Consider the following 18,699-nt stretch of genomic DNA (forward strand, 5'->3'; position numbering starts at 1 on the left):
GTTTGTTGAATTTTGTGTTACTTTTTATGTATTTATTTGCTCAAAGAAAATCTGTTAAACATAAAACACAGAATAAACATAAAGCAATTTTATTTTGACACCTTCATCAAACTTTTACTATGAATTCATCGACTGAAATAACCTATTAGAACATGTGAATCAACTTTTATTTTGGATCTTATAATCTGAGGACTTGTTTACTCGTTTGTTCAAAAACTATTTATTGAAAAGGTTGCTATGAGCCACAAGCCATGGGGAGCAAAATAGAGGTCGTCTCCGCCCAAGTGTGGTAGGAAGTCTAGCTGGGAACCCTCACATGAAATAAATAGTCACATAAACAACTACATAATTTTTTAAAAAAAGATTTTATTTATTTATTTGACAGAGAGAGACACAGCAAGAGAGGGAACAGAAGTGGGGGAGTAGGAGAGGGAGGAGAAGGCTCCTGGCTGAGCAGGGAGCCTGATACTGGGCTTGATCCCAGGACAAGCATAATTACGATTATTTCTACCATTGAGCATTAAAGCTCATTCAGGGACAAGGTTATGGTGCTATTCGTTCCTTGTTTCAGATCAGAGAGGCAAAGCCTATGGGTTCTCTGGGTAGCCGGAAGGGCGCATGTAGAAAGAGGCCTAAGTGGCCCACCGCTAAGCTGTGCGGCTGGATGTGAGCTAAACGTGATAGTCAAGTACTTCTTGATTCCCGCGCCGTACCAACTCTTCTAGGTATACTCTGTGTCGAGACAGAAAATGAATCTTACATTTTATTTTTTTTTTTAATTTTTTTTTTTTTAAGATTTTATTTATTTATTTGACAGACAGAGATTACAAGTAGGCAGAGAGGCAGGCAGAGAGAGAGGAGGAAGCAGGCTCCCTGCTGAGCAGAGAGCCCGATGTGGGGCTCGATCCCAGGACTCTGAGATCATGACCCGAGCCGAAGGCAGAGGCTTTAACCCACTGAGCCACCCAGGCGCCCCTGAATCTTACATTTTAGAGCGTTGTTCTTAAAGTCAATTTCAAATTCGACAGTTCTGTGATTCTGAGATTTCACATTCAGACTTAATTTGAGCGTAGGCTGGGGATTTCTGACCAGAAAGTTAAAAAGTGGGTGGATTCGGAAAGTCTCATCGAAACATGAAACTACAACTCCCAGGAGCCTCGGGGCTGGGGCTCGTCCCCAACCCTTTTCCGCCCGGGCTGGGGGTGACCAATGACCGTTAGCTATTTGAATAGACCAATAATATCATGAAACTGTTTAGTCATCCAATCGTACGGATGAGGGGGAACACCTTAGCCAATCCAAATGCGTGGGGGCGGGGCCGGAGATAGGGGCGGTGAGAGAAGTTTGCTGACTAAGATGGCGACTGAGGCGCAGGGTGAAGGGGAGGTGCCAGCCAGTGATTCCCGCCCGAGGTGAGCCGAGTTCTTGGTCCAGCTACCTAGGAAACGAGGCCGTGGGCTGGTCGTACTGACGCTTTTCCTTTGGGTCATAGTGACCCAGCGGGGCGAGGCTTTGTTCTTTTCTCCTGCAGCGTTTCGCCCCTTCATGCCTGCGGTCTGGCTCAGGAGCTGAGATCCAGCTTGACCTCCTCTTGGTCCCGCGGATGCTCGTGCGAGGTCGGCCGGTGGCCAAGACTGCAGACCGACCAGTTGTCTTTGCGCTGAGACTTATTTTGGTGGTGAGGAAACTCAAGTTCAGAGCTGTTAAGCGAATTCCCTAACGTCACACAGTGCTGGGAGAAGAGTCCTCTTAGTACATTCTAATCTGCTTCGAGGCAGTTTATTGTGTTAAAGTAGGAGCAAGGGAGTGTCCGTTAGAAGTGGGTTTGAGTTCTTGGACCAATTAAAAGATTTTTTTTTTACCATGCTTTAGAATACTTAACATGAGGGGCGCATGGGTGGCTCAGTGGTTAAGCCTCTGCCTTCGGCTCAGGTCATGATCTCAGGGTTCAGGGATTGAGCCCCGCATCGGGCTCTCTGCTCAGCAAGGAGCCTACTTCCGCATTTCTCTGCCTGCTTCTCTGTCTACTTGTGACCCCTGTCAAATTAAAAAAAAAATATATATAGAATACTTAACATGAGGTCTATCCTCTTAGCACATTTTTTAAGTGTGCAAGATAGTACTGTTGATTGTAGGTACAATGTACATCTTAAGAGCTTATTCATCTTGCTTAACTAGAACTTTATGCCTATTAATTAGTAACTCCCCATTCCCTCTATTCTGGCCCCTGGCAACCAGCATTCCACTCTTTCATTCTATGAATTTGGCTATTTTAGATAATCTCATGTCAGTGGATACCTCATATATGTAAGTGAAATCATTTGTCTTCCTGTAACTGGCTTATGTCACTTAGCATAATGTCTGTAAGGTTCACCCATGTTGTCACCTATTGCAGAATTTTCTTTTAAAAGCTGAGTAATATTCCATTCTATGTATATATCACATTTTGCTATTGCATTTTTCTGCCCATGGACATTAATAATCTTGGTGATTATTAATTGTGCCTCAGTGAACATGAGAGTGCTAGTAATTCTTCGAGATCCTGATTGCAGTACTTCTGGTTAAATACACAGAAGCAGGATTGCTAGATCATACAGTAATTCTATTTTGATATTTTTGAGGAACCTCCTTACTATTTATCCTAGCAGTTGTATCATTTTGCGTTCCTATCAACAGTATAGAGGTTCCATTTTCTCTACATCCTCACCAACACTTGTCTTTTGTTTTTGTTCTTGTTTTGATAATAGCCATCGTGACAGGTGTGAGGTAATAACCCACTGTGATAAGGAATGAGGCAGATAGTCCTAGCCAGAGCACCTAGGCAAGAAAAGGGACTAAAAAAGCTTCAAAATTGGAAAGGAAGAACTAAAATTGTTCCTGTTTGCAGACAACATGATCTTATATATAGTAAACCCTAAAGACTAACAGACTGTTAGAACTAATAAACACATTTTGTAAAGTTGCAAGATACAAAATCAACATGCAAAAATCAGTTGCATTTCTGTATACTACCAATGAGCTGTCTGAAAAGGAAATTAGGAAAACAATTCCATTTACAATAGCACCAAAAAGAATAAAATACTCAGACCAATTTTTAAGCCTTTCTGTGCTTCAATTTCTTTATCTATAAATGGACATAAGATGTCTACTCTGGAGAATGTCAGGATTAAATTAGTCGTCTTTTTTTTTTTTTAAGATTTTATTTATTTATTTGACAGAGATCACAAGTAGGCAGAGGGTAGGCAGAGAGGCAGGCAGAGAGAGAGGAGGAAGCAGGCTCTCTGCTCAGCAGATGTGGGGCTCCATCCCAGGACCTTGGGATCATGACCTGAGCCGAAGGCAGAGGCTTTAACCTATACTGAGCCACCCAGGCGCCCCTAGACAGTCTTTTTAAAGTGCATAGCACTGAGCCTAGCAGGTAATAACCATTCAGTACATGATAGATTTTCTTTTTCCTGGTAGAACTAAAGAACAGAATAGATCTGTAGTTTATGAAATCATAATTTTACAGGCACAGCAAAATGTAGCTTTTCCTAGAAAGAATTTCCAGGTGATCTGGCCACACTGTTGAAACCTTACATGTCAAACTGGTTACATATAATAGAATTTAGTAGAGTGAGCTTATTTACATTGTCACAGTGTAAAGTGCAGACCCTTTGGTTTGGTGTCCCTTGGTACCCTTTGTATTGAATGGGAGATTCCAAGTCTTGGGAAGCTGGGTTTATGAGGGGCCACTGGATTCCTTCCCTAGCCGGGATAGACATGTTTGAATGTGTTGATACCTTAAACGGAAGAGTTTTTCACTCTCAGAGGTGCCTATAAATGATTGATCATTTTTGCCTGGAAACTGTAGAGGTGATTGTTAAATTCGATCAGCTCATCTCTCATCCTGCTCTAAAATCTTGAATTGTGATAAGAAGATTTTTCCTGGTAGATAAGAACTAAGATAAGAACACAAAACATTATTGTATAGCAGGAGTAGTTTGAATTTCTTTCAACAATGTTGCCAAGTGAATTTAAATTTTATTTTGTTTATTTTTTTAAGAAGATTTTATTTATTTATTTGACAGATCACAAGTAGTCAGAGAGGCAGGCAGAGAGAGAGAGAGGAGGAAGCAGGCTCCCTGCTGAGCAGAGAGTCGGATGCAGGGCTCGATCCTGGGACCCTGGGATCATGACCTGAGCCGAAGGCAGAGGCTTTAACCCACTGAGCCACCCAGGTGCCCCAGAATTTAAATTTTAATTGCTAGTATTAGTTATGTGATCAACAGGTATTCACAGAATCTTATCTGAATTTGAAACTCTTTTATTAATTTCATGTTGTAAAAGAGAATTTGGATTTCTGTAAGGCTTTTTGAGGGCAGGACACACGTATATTTTTATTACATATTCCCAATGCTTAGCTTTGTGTAGATGGTCAATACTGAATGAATAATAGTCCTATCTAAGACATAAAATACTCCTTGTGATGATTAATACCATACATATTATTTTTTTTCCCTGAAGATCTTTCTAATGTTCTATTGATGGTGTGGCACCTTGTATTCATTCCATAAAGAAGAACTAGCTTTCTATTTCTTCATCATTATTTTAAGCCTGTTCCTAATAATTAGCAATGCTTTAAATTGTTTTAATCAAATTAAATAAGAAAAAGTTGCTCTGGGGGCGCTTGGGTGGCATAGTTGGTTATGTGTCTCGGTTTCCGCTGAGGTTATGATTTCAGGGTCATGAGCCTGAGTATGGCTCCATACTCAGTGTGGGGTCTGTCTGAGATTTTCTCTCCCTTTCCCTGACCTTCCTGCTTGTGTGTTCTCTCTCTCTCAAATAAGTAAATAGTGTAAAAAAAAAAACAATTGCTCTGCCTGTAAAGAATTTTCTCTTTTGACCTGTTGATGGTAAACACCTTTTCCCCTCTGTTTCTGGTCTTTATCAGGTAGAATAATGCTTTAAAATTTTACTAACTTTAATTATACCTTCAAGTTACTCTTAAGTGGACAGTTCTGAGGGGGAATCCACAAATAGAAGCTATCCACTTTACCAACAGCAATATAAAAATAGTTAAAACTTTCAAAGGCCAAAGAGAGAAAAAGCCAAAGTGGAAGGAGCCAAGATGCCCTTCAACAGATGAATGGATAAGGAAGATGTGGTCCGTACACACAATGGAATATTACTCAGCCATCACAAAGAATGCATGAGACTGGAGGAGATTATGCTAAGTGGAATAAGTCAAACAGAGAAAGTCAATTATTGTATGGTTTCACTTATTTGTGGAACATAAGGGATAGCATGGAGGACTTTAGAAGGAAGGGAAAAATGAAGGGGGAGAAATTGGGATAGGAGATGAATCATGAGAAGCTATGGACTCTGGGAAACAAACTGAAGGTTTTGGAGGGGAGGGCGGTGGGGGGATGGGTGAGCCTGGTGATGAGTATAAAGGAGCACAGATTGCATGGAGCACTGGGTGTTATATGCAAGCAATGAATCATGGAACAGTACATCAAAAACTAATGATGAAAGGGGCGCCTGGGTGGCTTAGTGGGTTAAGCCTCTGTCTTCGGCTTGGGTCATGATCTCAGGGTCCTGGGATCGAGCCCCGCATCGGGCTCTCAGCGGGGAGCCTGCTTCCCCCTCTCTCTCTCTGCCTGCCTCTCTGCCTACTTGTGATCTCTCTCTCTGTCAAATAAATAAATAAAATCTTTTTTTTTTTTTTAAAGATTTTTTATTTATTTATTTGTCAGAGACAGAGGGAGAGAGAGTGAGCGAGCACAGGCAGACAGAGAGGCAGGCAGAGGCAGAGGGAGAAGCAGGCTCCCCGCGGAGCAAGGAGCCCCATGTGGGACTCGATCCCAGGACGCTGGGATCATGACCTGAGCCGAAGGCAGCCGCTTAACCAACTGAGCCACCCAGGCGTCCCAATAAATAAAATCTTAAAAAAAAAAAAAACTAATGATGTACTGTATGGTGACTAACATAATAAAAAAAATTTAAAATAAATTAAAAATCATAAAAAAATAAAGCAGGAAGGAATTAAAGCCACCTCTCCACATAATTGGCAGTAGGGTACTTTTTGAATTGAAAAGATATATAAAGAAAGTGCTAACTATTATTAGATGAAGTGGGAAAATTGATGACAAAGAGTCACAGGCCTTTTTTTTTTTTTTTAAGATTATTTAATTATTTATTTGACAGAGAGAGAGAAATCACAAGTAAGCAGAGAGGGGGGGAAGCAGCCTCCCGCTGAGCAGAGAGCCTGATTTGGGTCTCCATCCCAGGACCCTGAGATCATGACCTGAGCTGAAGGCAGAGGCCCAACCCACTGAGCCACCAAGGCGCCCCAAGTCACAGGCTTTTTAACCTCAATATTCAGTGAAAAAAGAAACCTGCTGCGAACCAGGAAAAGCAAATGGGAATGTACAGGGTTGTAGGGAAGCAAAGCAAGCTATGGTAGTGATAACGTTTGTCATAAGTTGTCATTTGTCGTAAGTTGTCATTCCTGTGTCAGCAGTGTCAAAGTTTTGGGGCCCAAGCCTGCTTCTGGAACTTAGGAACAGCAGGAAACTTAGGAACAGACTTTTGGATGCTTGCATCCCATTTTGCAAGTGGTTTTGGAGGATTAGGGAGGTGCCCATAGATGGGGAAAGGATCTTATATTCTGCTAATTTACATACAACTTAGATATGGAATATTGGTTAGTAAACATGTAATTTCCTGACTTTTTTTTAATTAAAGTGTTCTTTCTCTAATAAGACAACAGTTTGGCCCTTCAAGAAAAGCGATAGATGGAATCTTTACTGATCTTAGGAAGACTTGCCTGTTCTCACATGCACAAGTGGGTAAACATGATTTAAAATATATGAATCCAGTTTTGTATTTGTGCTGAAATCCTCTCTGAAGGGTAATCTTGAATAGATGCTTCAGTGGTCTTTCTTAAACCTGAGTAATTTTATTTGATATTTTTATCAGTTACCTGGCTTAGAGAATTGGGTCATTATACTTATAGACAGGGCCAGTGTTGGCAGAAAGACGGGAAGAAGAATAGAATTTTAAGATTCAGGCGCCTGAGTGGCTCAGTTGGTTGTGTCTGCTTTTGGCTCAGGTCATGATCCTGGGGTCTGGGATTGAGTCCCATGTCCAGCTCCCTGCTCAGGGGAAGTCTGCTTCTCTCTCTGCCCACCCCCTCCTGCTCATGCTAGATCTCTCTCTCTCTCTCTCTCAATCTCTCGCAAAAATAAATATAAAAATCTTTGAAATTAATCCTCATAAACCAGTAAGTGGCTTACTTTTCTTTGCTTCTAACCTTTGGTAGCATTTGTGAAATTAACAAATGTTAAAGATGGAGGTTGCTGGTTGGTTGTGGGGAAGGTCATCAGAGAGTGGCAGTCTTTTTGTTGTTATTTCAAGTCGAGACACTATTTTGTTCATTAGATGGGTTTGAGGAGACTAACTCCATTTGGGTTCACAAGAAGCCAACTGATAAATGCAAACTTGGTAATTTGCATGAAGAATATACAAGGTAGGTATATGAGCTTGTTTCATTTTTTTTTAACTTTTATTTATTTGAGAGAGAGAGGGGTTGGAGGGAGGGGCAGAGGGGCAGGGTGGGGGGGGGTTGGAGGGAGGGGCAGAGGGACAGGGAGAAGCAGACTCCCCACTGAGTGGTGGAGCCTATTTGGGGCTCAATTGGCTGATTCCAGGACCCTGAGATCATGATCTGAGCTGAAGGCAGATGCTTAACAAACTGAGCCACCCAGGTGCCCCTTAGCTTGTCCCATTTTATCTTTGGGAGGGACATATTACAGTTGATTAGATTATTGCTCTTTCTTTTCTTTTCTTTTTTTTTTTAAATTAATTTATTTGTTTATTTGACAGACAGAGATCATAAGTAGGCAGAGAGGCAGGCAGAGAGAGAGGGAGAAGCAGGCTCCCTGCTGAGCAGAGAGCCCGATGTGGGGCTCGATCCCAGGACCCTGAGATCATGACCTGAGCGGAAGGCAGAGGCTTCAACCCACTGAGCCATCCAGGCGCCCCTTTTTTCTTTTTTAAATCAGCATTTTCTTCCTTTTTTAAAAAGATTTTATTTATTTATTTATTTATTTGACAGACAGAGATCACAAGTAGTCAGAGAGGCAGGCAGAGAGAGAGGAAGGGAAGTAGGCTCCCTGCTGAGCAGAGAGCCCCATGCGGGACTGGATCCTAGGATCCTGGGATCGTGACCTGAGCCGAAGGCAGAGGCTTTAACCCACTGAGCCACCCAGGGGCCCCAAATCAGCATTTTCTTGAAGATGCTCTCTGGTTACCTTGCCTGAGCCCCCTTAACTATACTTTTATTAACCATCTTTTAGTATAGGTTGTTTCTAGAAATGCTAGAGTCCATCTCTTTTGTGCTCTTGGTTTGCTAGTTTTACTTGGTGTATCAGTCAGGGTTCAACTAGCACACAGAAATTATACAGTAATTTGAACAAAGAAAAGAGATCTCTAAAGATTATATAAACAGTAGATAATCACAATTAGCATATATATATATCAAACTCATTATGCTGTACACCTCAAATATCTTGCAATTTTATTTGCTAATTATACCTTGATTAAAAAAAAAAAGAATCTACTATAATCCTAAGGGCTGAAGTAGAATGTACAAGGAAGAGGTCTAGACCTTGTTTAAGGCATGGCTGTTTATCACACTGAATGGCAGAAAAGTTGCTGTGGTAGAATTTGTTGGAAATTCATCTTATAGAACCTACTAGAAATCCACCCTTGAGGGTACTGGGGAAAGCCGTTCATAGGGAGGTGTCTTGGAGGGAAGCTACTGGTTTATGGATGCTGCTGAGAGCTGTAGACTGCAGGAGGCTATCACGAGACGCTGCCCTTGCTGTGGGGACTGGGTGCTGGCGGAGCTTGCCTACTGCAGGAGCTTGCCCAGCGGAGCGCCCTGGAACCAGAAAGGGAAAGGTTCTTCCTCCTGCAGTGTGTCTCCAGTGTTCTTTGTTAATAATGCTCAACATTGTGCCAACTGGAGAAGGAAATGTATTTAAAGGTTCCAGCTTCATTTTTGCAGAATAGGCAAGGATGGGTGAGAGGCCTTAAATCCATAACTGGCACATGTGGAGAATCATCTCCCTCCAGTTCTGTGCTTCCCTTGCTGCAGCACTTCCTGATTCTTATAGACAAGTATGGGAGTTAGTGTGTAGGATCTGAATGGAGGAGGAGGGGAAGGAACAAGTCAGTGAGGACAAGAAAATGATTGGTAGTTAAATTTGCAATGACACACTTATTTGCATGTAAGTTTGTAAAAGTCTATATGCTTTCCAAATAGAATGACTGTTTCCTGGATTAAAGAACCTGGAGCAAGACTGTTAAGTTATATTTAACCTAATAACTATTGTTTATCTGTATTTTATTTTTTTGAGGCATGCTGGTATTTAAAGTAATTAGTATTACCTTATTGATCTTGGCATTTTCAAACTTGCAAAGATCCCAGAGGGTGTGTGGTTTATTGATACTTTCCTCTCAATTAAAGCAGTGTGTGTCGGGGCTCCTGGGTGGCTCAGTGGGTTAAGCCGCTGCCTTCGGCTCGGGTCATGATCTCAGGGTCCTGGGATCGAGTCCCACATCGGGCTCTCTGCTCAGCAGGGAGCCTGCTTCCCTCTCTCTCTCTCTCTGCCTGCCTCTCCGTCTACTTGTGATCTCTCTCTGTCAAATAAATAAATAAAATCTTAAAAAAAAAAAATTGGTGTGTGTCTTTGAGCAAGCTAGTTTCACATTTCCCTATCATTTTACCTGGAACTTCTGATAGGTAGTTATATGAGGTTTTATTTTTATTTATTTTTATTTTTATTTTTTTTAAAGATTTTATTTATTTATTTATTTGACAGACAGAGATCACAAGTAGGCAGAGAGGCAGGCAGAGAGAGAGGAGGAAGCAGGCTCCCCGCTGAGCAGAGAGCCCAATGCGGGGCTCGATCCCAGGACCCTGGGATCATGACTTGAGCCGAAGGCAGCGGCTTTAATCCACTGAGCCACCCAGGCGCCCCATATATGAAGTTTTAGAAGTTGGTGTTTGTAATGATCTTGAAATATATATAATTTCAAAAGAGTTACTGCATTTCTGCCAAGGTCTAATGTACAGTAATTTGGGGGGGTTTGTTCTAGGACTAGGTATTGTGGCTGATTCTTTGGAACAAGTGTAGTTTTTATAATTATCAGAGTGATACCCTTTTGTCCGGAATTTAGATTTAACATCAACGTCAGTTACTTGCTATTTTTTAAAAAAAGGTTTTATTTATTTATTAGTGAGAGAGTGCGAGCTCAAGAGCATGAGCATGGGAGGGACAGAGAGAGAGGTGAAAAGCTGACTCCCAGCTGAGTAGGGAGCCCAATGCTGGGCTCCCATCGCTTGATCCCAGGACCCTGAGATCATGACCTGAGCTGAAGGCAGATGCTTAATGGACTGAGCTCCTCAGCTGCATGGATGGTTTTGCTATTTTTTAAAAAGAATTTTTGAATAATGTAGACAATGAAAATTGCTGAAATGAGTTGAGCTGAAGAACCAAAGAAAGGCTGTATGCCATATGCTGCGATTGGTGCATTTGGCTGAACAGAAGTTCACATCTGTAAGGAAAACCAAGACTGGCTTATGAAAAACTGAGAAGCGTTGGAAAAATGGTACAGCAGGGAGAAGCACAGGAGATCAGACAAAAATTAAAAAAGGAGAGAGAGGGTGACTTTCTAGTAGAGGCTGCCTGCCACAGCCACGGGGGCAGGCTTTGGAGGCAGTGGTGAGAATGAGCCCAGCAAGAAGTGATCTCAGAGGGGCGCCTGGAAGCCTCTGCCTTCGCCTCAGGTCATGATCCCAGAGTCCTGGGATCGAGCCCCGCATCATTGCATCATCGCACTCTCTGCTCAGCAGGGAGCCTGCTTCCCCTTCTCTCTCTCCCTGCCTCTCTGCCTACTTGTGATCTCTGTCTGTCAAATAAATAAATAAAATCTTTAAAAAAAAAAAAAAGAAGTGATCTCAGAGAACAGAGATTTCCCAAGAAGGAGGTAGGGAGGCAGAAGAACCAAAACGACCAAAGAGGGGCTCGGCTTTATCCTAGCAGCTGACATTTTATTTTATTTTTAAAGATTTTTATTTATTTATTTGACAGACAGAGATCACAAGTAGGCAGAGAGACAGGCAGAGAGAGAGAGGAGGAAGCAGGCTCCCCGCCGAGGAGAGAGCCCAATGTGGGCCTTGTTCCCAGGACTCTGGGATCATGACCTGAGCCGAAGGCAGAGGCTTTAACCCACTGAGCCACCCAGGCGCCCTAGCAGCTGACATTTTAAACATGGTTTTGTTAGGATTCTTTCAGTTATATGTGACAGCAACTTAAACTAGCTTAAGCAAAGAGATGCTATTGATTGGCTCAAGAAACTGGAAAGTCCAGGGGCTAGATTAAGCATGGTTAATCCGTATGGAAATTCTCAACTCAATGTCACTAGGCATCTGCCTCTTACTTTTTTAGATCTGATTTCCTGTGTATTTGCTTTTTGAAAAGCCAAGTTCTTCACCAAAGATTGCAGTAATGGACCACAAGGTTTAACAATCTTAGCATCCAGCAAGAATCTTGGAGTTGAGTCTTTTTTTTCTAGTTTGACTTTGTGGGCCTTTGCTCAATCAATGAGGAGGATAGACTGTTTCGGTTAGTTAAGCCTGGGTCTTGTGCTCACACTTGTTGCCCAGGGAGTAGGGTCAACCCACCAAACCACATCCACTGAAAGAGGGGGAGAGGTTATTGCCCAAAAGAAAATTGGCATGATGTTATCAGAGGAAGGAGAAGATAGATGTTGGGGATGAAAAAATAACAGATGTCCACTGCATTAATCTTAGTGAACCCTCTGTACACCCCCATTTATTTAAGGTTATGTTTTGAAAAGGGCTTGCCGTTAATATATGGAGAACGCATTTTATGTTTTTAAAAAAAGCAGTCAAACAAAAAGGCCCCTTATTGGAATACTGGGGTGGCTCCGTCGGTTAAACTTCTGCCTTGAGCTCAAGTTATGATCCCAGGGTCCCAGGATCTAGTTCCACATTGGGCTCCCTGCCTAGCAGGGAGCCTGCTTTCCCCCTGCCCGCTGTTCCCCCTGCTTGTGCGTTCTCTCTGACAAATAAATAAATACAAAATCTTTTTTTTAAAAAAGGGCCCCTTATTTAAGTACTTCTTATTTATTTTTTCCACTGTCCAAACCCTACTCATCTTTAAGACCTACCTCAAATCTCAACTCCTGTATAAGGGTGAAAGTTTCTCTTTCTGAATTTGTACATCTTTTATTGTGTGTAGCACGGATTTGGCAGTTAATGATCTTGTATTATCTTTTGTGTTGTGGTCTTTAGTTATTACTTAAAATCTTGTAGGAAAACTATCATTCTTTTCTGTAATTAAGTATAAAACTATGGTAATATAGTGGGGGGAAAACAATTTTTTCAGATGCTCACAATTTTTGTGTTCTACCTTATAAATAATTATTCAAGTATAAAGTGGGTTGATGATAATATGTTTTATAATGGGAAATGTGTTAGTGTCAAATTCATAACTATAACACTATATAAAGCCATAGCTTTTTTTTTTTTTAAGATTTTATTTATTTATTTGACAGAGAGAGATCACAAGTAGGCAGAGAGGCAGACAGAGAGAGAGGAAGGGAAGCAGGCTCCCCGCCAAGCAGAGAGCCCGATGCGGGACTCCATCCCAGGACCCTGAGACCATGACCTGAGCCAAAGGCAGCGGCTTAACCCACTGAGCCACCCAGGCGCCCCTAAAGCCATAGTTTTTAAGATAATCAGATGAAAACATAATAAATAACAGTATCAGTTGCCAGATTAAATATATGTGATTTGTCAAGCTGAATTATTACCTGAAAGCTAGACACCAGTGTTTTATTACTGCAAGAATGAAATAGAACCACAGAAAAATCAGTCACCTGGCTACTGAATTTAGCTGTGCTGAAGTATTAACCCTTTGGTTTTTTAACTAAAATATTGCTTATATACACAAGTATGGAAAAGAGATGTTTCCTTTAAAGGCATATAGATCAGTTTCAAATAAATCAAATTTCTTACTTACTGACTAGAGTGTATTATATAGCATAAAACTAATTTCTTGGGACTCAGATTACAGAAACACAGTAATAAGGGCACCTGGTGGTTCAGTTGGTTGAGGGTCCAACTCTTGATTTTGGCTTAGGTCATGAACTTGGGGTTGGGGAGATGGAGCCCCACATTGGGCTCCCCAGTTGGTGGAGAGTCTGTTTGAGATTCCCTCTGCCCCTCCCCTTGCTCCTGCTCAGTTACTCTCTCTCTCTCACTCTCTCTCAAAAATAAACATACATTTAAAAAAACCTACAATAATAATCTGAGCCAATCCATAACAAATAAACCTCTCCCAACTTAACAGTAAATGTCCAAGATATCACATAAAGCTGTATCCACTTTAGAAATGTTCCTGATTATATTATTCCAATTTTCTTTTTTTGTTCTTATTTTTTCCCATACAAAATTAGAATAGTTTGGTTGATCTTTGTCCAAGTTTCTGAGACGTGTTATAATAAAGAAGGAAAACATGATTTGATTTGACAGCTTTAAGATAATATGTCATCTGAACAGAGATAAAATGTCTTAGCTGGGTTCTATCAGTAACAATAAAAAGAAAAATTCATGAATGAAATATAGAAATCACATAGTTATTAATATTAAATTTATAATTGCATGCAATAATGGGAGCTACATTTGCTAGATATATTTTAATTATACCTTTTGGGAGGGGAGAAACTCATTAATTTAGAAATTAACCTAAAGATACTGGGATAATATAACTAAAAAGTTCTTCACTTGTTTTATTTTCATGCTGAATACAGTTACAGGATTAAACATATACTTACATCATTGTGTTAACGTTTTTATTGACAATTTAAATACAGGGTATGTATATTAAGATTGTACAGAGGATAAAGCCTAAATTTTATTAAAGTGTAAAGTTTTTTGTTTTTAAAGATTTTATTTATTTATTTGACAGATAGAGATCACAAGTAGGCAGAAAAGTGGGGTGGGCACAGGGAAGCAGGCTCCCTGATGAGCAGAGAGCCTGAGAGCCTGATGCCTGGATCCCAGGACCCCGAGATCATGGCCTGAGCCAAAGGCAGAGGCAGCGTAAAGATTTTAACCAGCACAATACATTCTTTTTAGGTGTTGAGAAATAGAAGTGTTAAAAAGACATTAGAATGTTTAAATTTTTAAAAATATTTTTTGAAATACTTCAAAAAATTTCAAAAGTATTACATACTTGATAAAGGATTGAGACCTACACCATAAAATCTCATATATTAGGGTGCCTGGATGGTTCAGTTGGTTGAGAGTCTGCCTTCGGCTCAGGTCATGATCCTGGGGTCCTGGGATCCAGCCCCGCATGGGGCTCTCTGCTCAGCAGGGAGCCTGCTTCCTCCTCTCTGCCTTCCTCTCTGCCTACTTGTGATCTCTGTCAAATAAATAGATAAAATCTTAAAAAAAAAATAGTGATGCTTCAGAGGCTAACGTGTGTGTGTGTGTGTGTGTGTGTGTGTGTGTATGCAAATGCAATAAAACAAAAATTGTTTCCTAATTTTCAAAGTTATCTCATTGGGCTTCCTAGGTGCTCATGTGCTAATTGTACCTGCAGCTGGCTATTTGTATCTTGGAAAATAGAGATAGTGGGGGAAAAAAAAGAATAAAAGCTTGGTGAATTTTAAGCTTCCAGAAACCAGCAACTTAGCTTAGATTCTTGTACCTATACCTTAGAATTTCATAAAAGTACAAAGCACTCAGTAGGTCGTGGTTAGTTTGATTTTAAATGACTGAGTAACTGTGTATTTCACCTGAGTAACTGTGATTTCACCTTCTTATGTTAGTTGATGAAGAGACTTATGACTACTGACTTAGGTAATAGAAGCTCTTTTTAAGAAGTCGTGTGAGAGGGGCGCGTGGGTGGCTCAGTGGGTTAAGCCTCTGCCTTCGGCTCAGGTCATGATCCCAGGGTCCTGGGATCGAGCCCCGCATTGGGCTCTCTGCTCGGCAGGGAGCCTGCTTCCCCCTCTCTCTCTGCCTGTTGCTCTGCCTACTTGTGATCTCTGTCAAATAAATAAATAAAATCTTAAAAAAAAAAAAAAAAAAGAAGTTGTGTGAGAGATGAATGTCACATGCCAGAGCAAAAGCACTTGCTGTCTCTCTTGGATAGGATGACTCTGGACTTTGGAACAAACGGATTTAGACGTAGTCTTTTGTAACCTAATCTGATCATACATAGAAGTACTTTGTGTATTAGTTGCCTGAGGCTCGTGTCATTTAAAGACTGTTGGAAAAGAGTCTTCTGAAGTTTGGACTATACTTTTCTGAGTGGTAAACAACTTTTAGGTAAAAGTTGTTTTAGGTAATAAGAGAGATAATGTATTGTCAACAAAGCATTTTATAGAAATTTCTCCAAATAGGGAATTTTGATGTTATTTTTCTCTTTTTTTCTTTCTTTCTTTCTCTCTCTCTCTCTCTTTTTTTTTTTTTTTAAGATTTTATTTGTTTATTTGACAGAGAGAGATAGTGAGGGAGGGAACACAAGCAGTGGGAGTGGGAGAGAGAGAAGCAGGTTTCCCATTGAGCAGGGAGCCTGATGTGGCTTGATTCCAGGACTCTAGGATCATGACCTGAGCCAAAGGCAGAAGCTTAAGGACTGACCCACCCAGGTTCAAGATGTTATTTTTCTAATACAAATAAATACAAATAAACTTTCTTCTTATTGTACGTTTGCCTGAAGGAGAAAAATTAAGAGAGGTAATGGCAACAATTAACACCAATTCGGGACACCTGGGTGGCTTAGTCGGTTAAGCGTCTGCCTTCTGTTCAGGTCATGATCCTAGGGTCCTGGGATTGAGCCCCACATCGGGCTCCCTCTCCTTATGCCTGCCTCTCTGCCTACTTGTGATCTCTGTCAAATAAATAAATAAAATCTTTAAAAAAAAATAATACAATTTTAAAAAGAAAAAAGAACTAATACCAATTCTCTTGACACCCAAAAGGATAAAAATTGACATAAATAGATATCAATAAATTTGTGTTATTGATACTTGGAGGAAGTATAATTCGCTTTCTTTTCTTTTTTTTTTTTTTTTAATATTTTATTTATTTATTTGACAGAGATTACAAGTAGGCACAGAGGCAGGCAGAGAGAGAGAGGAGGAAGCAGGCTCCCTGCTAAGCAGAGAGCCTGATGCGGGGCTCGATCCCAGGACCCTGAGATCATGACCTGAGCTGAAGGCAGAGGCTTAAACCACTGAGCCACCCAGGTGCCCCTATAATTCGCTTTCTTGACTGAGGACATTGCATTGTCATTCCATAGGACAAAATCTTAGGTCAGGTTTCCAAAAAATGTTAAGGTTAAGAAGATAAGCAATCAATAATACATTTTATGTTAATAAAATAATTTAAAAAAAGATAAGCAATCAGGAATTCTTTAATTTCTTTTTTTTTTTTTTCAAAGATTTTATTTATTTATTTGTCAGAGACAGAGGGAGAGAGAGAGCGAGCAAGCGCAGGCAGACAGAGGCAGAGGGAGAAGCAGGCTCCCCGCCGAGCAAGGAGCCCGATGTGGGACTCGATCCCAGGACGCCGGGATCATGACCTGAGCCGAAGGCAGCCGCTTAACCAACTGAGCCACCCAGGCGTCCCAGGAATTCTTTAATTTCTAACTAGTTTAATTTAATTCAGATTAAGTTGCCTTGAAATTAAGTACTTTGAAATGAGTTTGAGATCAAATATAGGGGTCAGATATGCTTTTGCAGACTTTTGGAGTCTAAATTAGAGATAAGAGATCCTAATTACAAAACCGTGGACAACTACTCAAAGGGCAGCCCTTAGAATGTAAATGTTTCAAAACTTGTCTAAGAAATTGGATATAATTTCCAGAAATCTTGTGTTACTAATCAACCTTGAACTGTTTCTGTTACTTAAAAATTCTGCCAGCTTGTGCACATGGGACCTGTTTTATCCTTTCTCTCTATATACAACTTTCATGATACCAGTTTAAATTTTATATATATATACACACATATATATACACATATATATATTTGATATATATTTAGAAAAAGGAAGAAAAATAACTTCTTTAATATTTATATGTATTCTTATTAACAGCTCTCCCAGAAAGCAACACAATGAAAGCCATGTTTCAGAGCCAGAGGGTTGAAAAAGTAGTAAGAGAGTGCATACTTCTCTTAGGGTGGTAAGTCAGATTTAGACAGCTTTAAATATAGCTCCTATTTTGATAGATGTTGCCAAGGTTGTGGTTCTTGGAGAACAAATCGAGTTAAGCAATTCACTAGTGAGGAAACATTTAGTTTTGTGGGTATGCAGTAGCATTTTGGTAGCAGTCAGCCAAAAGATACATCTGCAGGATAATGTTTTTTTCCCCCACTGCCTTCAATTTTGCAGATTCATGGGTTCAACATGCCTGAAAAGCACTTGCATTATGTATTCTATAATTGATTTTTCAGCTGTGGATTCTCTTTCTGGTCCTTTCACTAAGCAGATCGCCTTACATGTAGAGTTCCATCTAGTGGTAAGAGTAATCATAGCAGTCAAGTAGGTAATAAAAATTACTCTTTCCTTTTCTTCCTTTTTCTTTTCCAGTGTAAGCTCTATACCCAGTGTGGGGCTTGAACTCATGATCCTGTGATCAAGGGTTGCATGCTCTACTGACTGAGCCAGCCAGGTGCCCCCAAATTATCCTGCACCCAAATTATCCTTTTTGATCAGCTTTGCCTCTTATCCTTCTTTGGGATGGTTACCTAATACATGCATTTAAATACTAGAGTCCTGGGGCACCTGGGTGGCTCAGTGGGTTAAGCCTCTGCCTTCGGCTCAGGTCATGATCCTGGGGTCCTGGGATCAAGCCCTGCATCAGGTTCCCTGCTCAGCAGGGAGCCTGCTTCCCTCTCTGTCTCTCTCTGCCTGCCTCTCTTTACCTACTTGTGATCTCTGTCTGTCAAATACATAAATAAAATCTTAAAAAAAAAAATACTAGAGTCCTTGCTATCTCTGTATGCCTACATACCTGACTACTAATTCTCCTGGTTCTGGTCATCTATGCAAAAACTTCTTTGACGAGGAAATTAACTTTTACTTTTTTTTTTAAGATTTTATTTATTTATTTGACAGACAGAGATTACAAGTAGGCAGAGAGGCAGGCAGAGAGAGAGAGAGAGAGAGAGAGAGCGGAGGCAGCAGGCTGCCTGCTGAGCAGAGAGCCCGATGCTGGGCTGGATCCCAGGACACTGGGATCATGACCTGAGCCGAAGGCAGAGGCCTTAACCCACTGAGCCACCCAGGCGCCCCTAACCTTTACTTTTAACTTTGATTTTCTATGATACTTACATCAAGTAGTAGCAAGATTTAGGTCAAAGCTACTTGTTCTTTTTTAAAAAAAATTTGTCTAGAAAGATGTGATTCTACATACAAGTATGTAGAATAATATAGTCAATATTTTCCTATTGCCCAGCTTCAACATACCTTAACATTTGCCATATTTACTTCCAATGAATCTCCCTTTTTCCGTAGCTCAGTGATTTATCACAAGAATATTGCTAGCACTGTGGAAATTCCCCTCATGCCCTCTTGCCTACTCTTAATCACTGTCCCCCAAA

At 40.7% G+C, this 18,699-nt stretch overlaps 1 protein-coding gene across 3 annotated transcripts in view; it reads left to right on the forward strand.

The window, feature by feature from the left end:
* Positions 1-1,345: 1,345 nt before the first annotated feature.
* The window catches only part of ARHGAP19 (Rho GTPase activating protein 19), a 61,744-nt gene continuing 44,390 nt past the window's right edge, over positions 1,346-18,699 (forward strand). For 2 of the 3 annotated variants that reach the window (XM_032883226.1, XM_032883234.1), the window contains exon 1: positions 17,170-17,279. In XM_032883226.1, coding sequence (XP_032739117.1) covers positions 17,212-17,279 — 68 coding nt within the window. In that variant the 5' untranslated portion in view covers positions 17,170-17,211. Of the gene's footprint in view, positions 1,413-17,169; positions 17,280-18,699 lie in introns of those variants that run through there. The other variant, XM_032883220.1, reaches the window with a different exon arrangement.

This window comes from Lontra canadensis, unplaced genomic scaffold, assembly GCF_010015895.1.
Source record: "Lontra canadensis isolate GAN:19392208 unplaced genomic scaffold, GSC_riverotter_1.0 scaffold3, whole genome shotgun sequence".
Classification (NCBI taxonomy): domain Eukaryota; kingdom Metazoa; phylum Chordata; class Mammalia; order Carnivora; family Mustelidae; genus Lontra; species Lontra canadensis.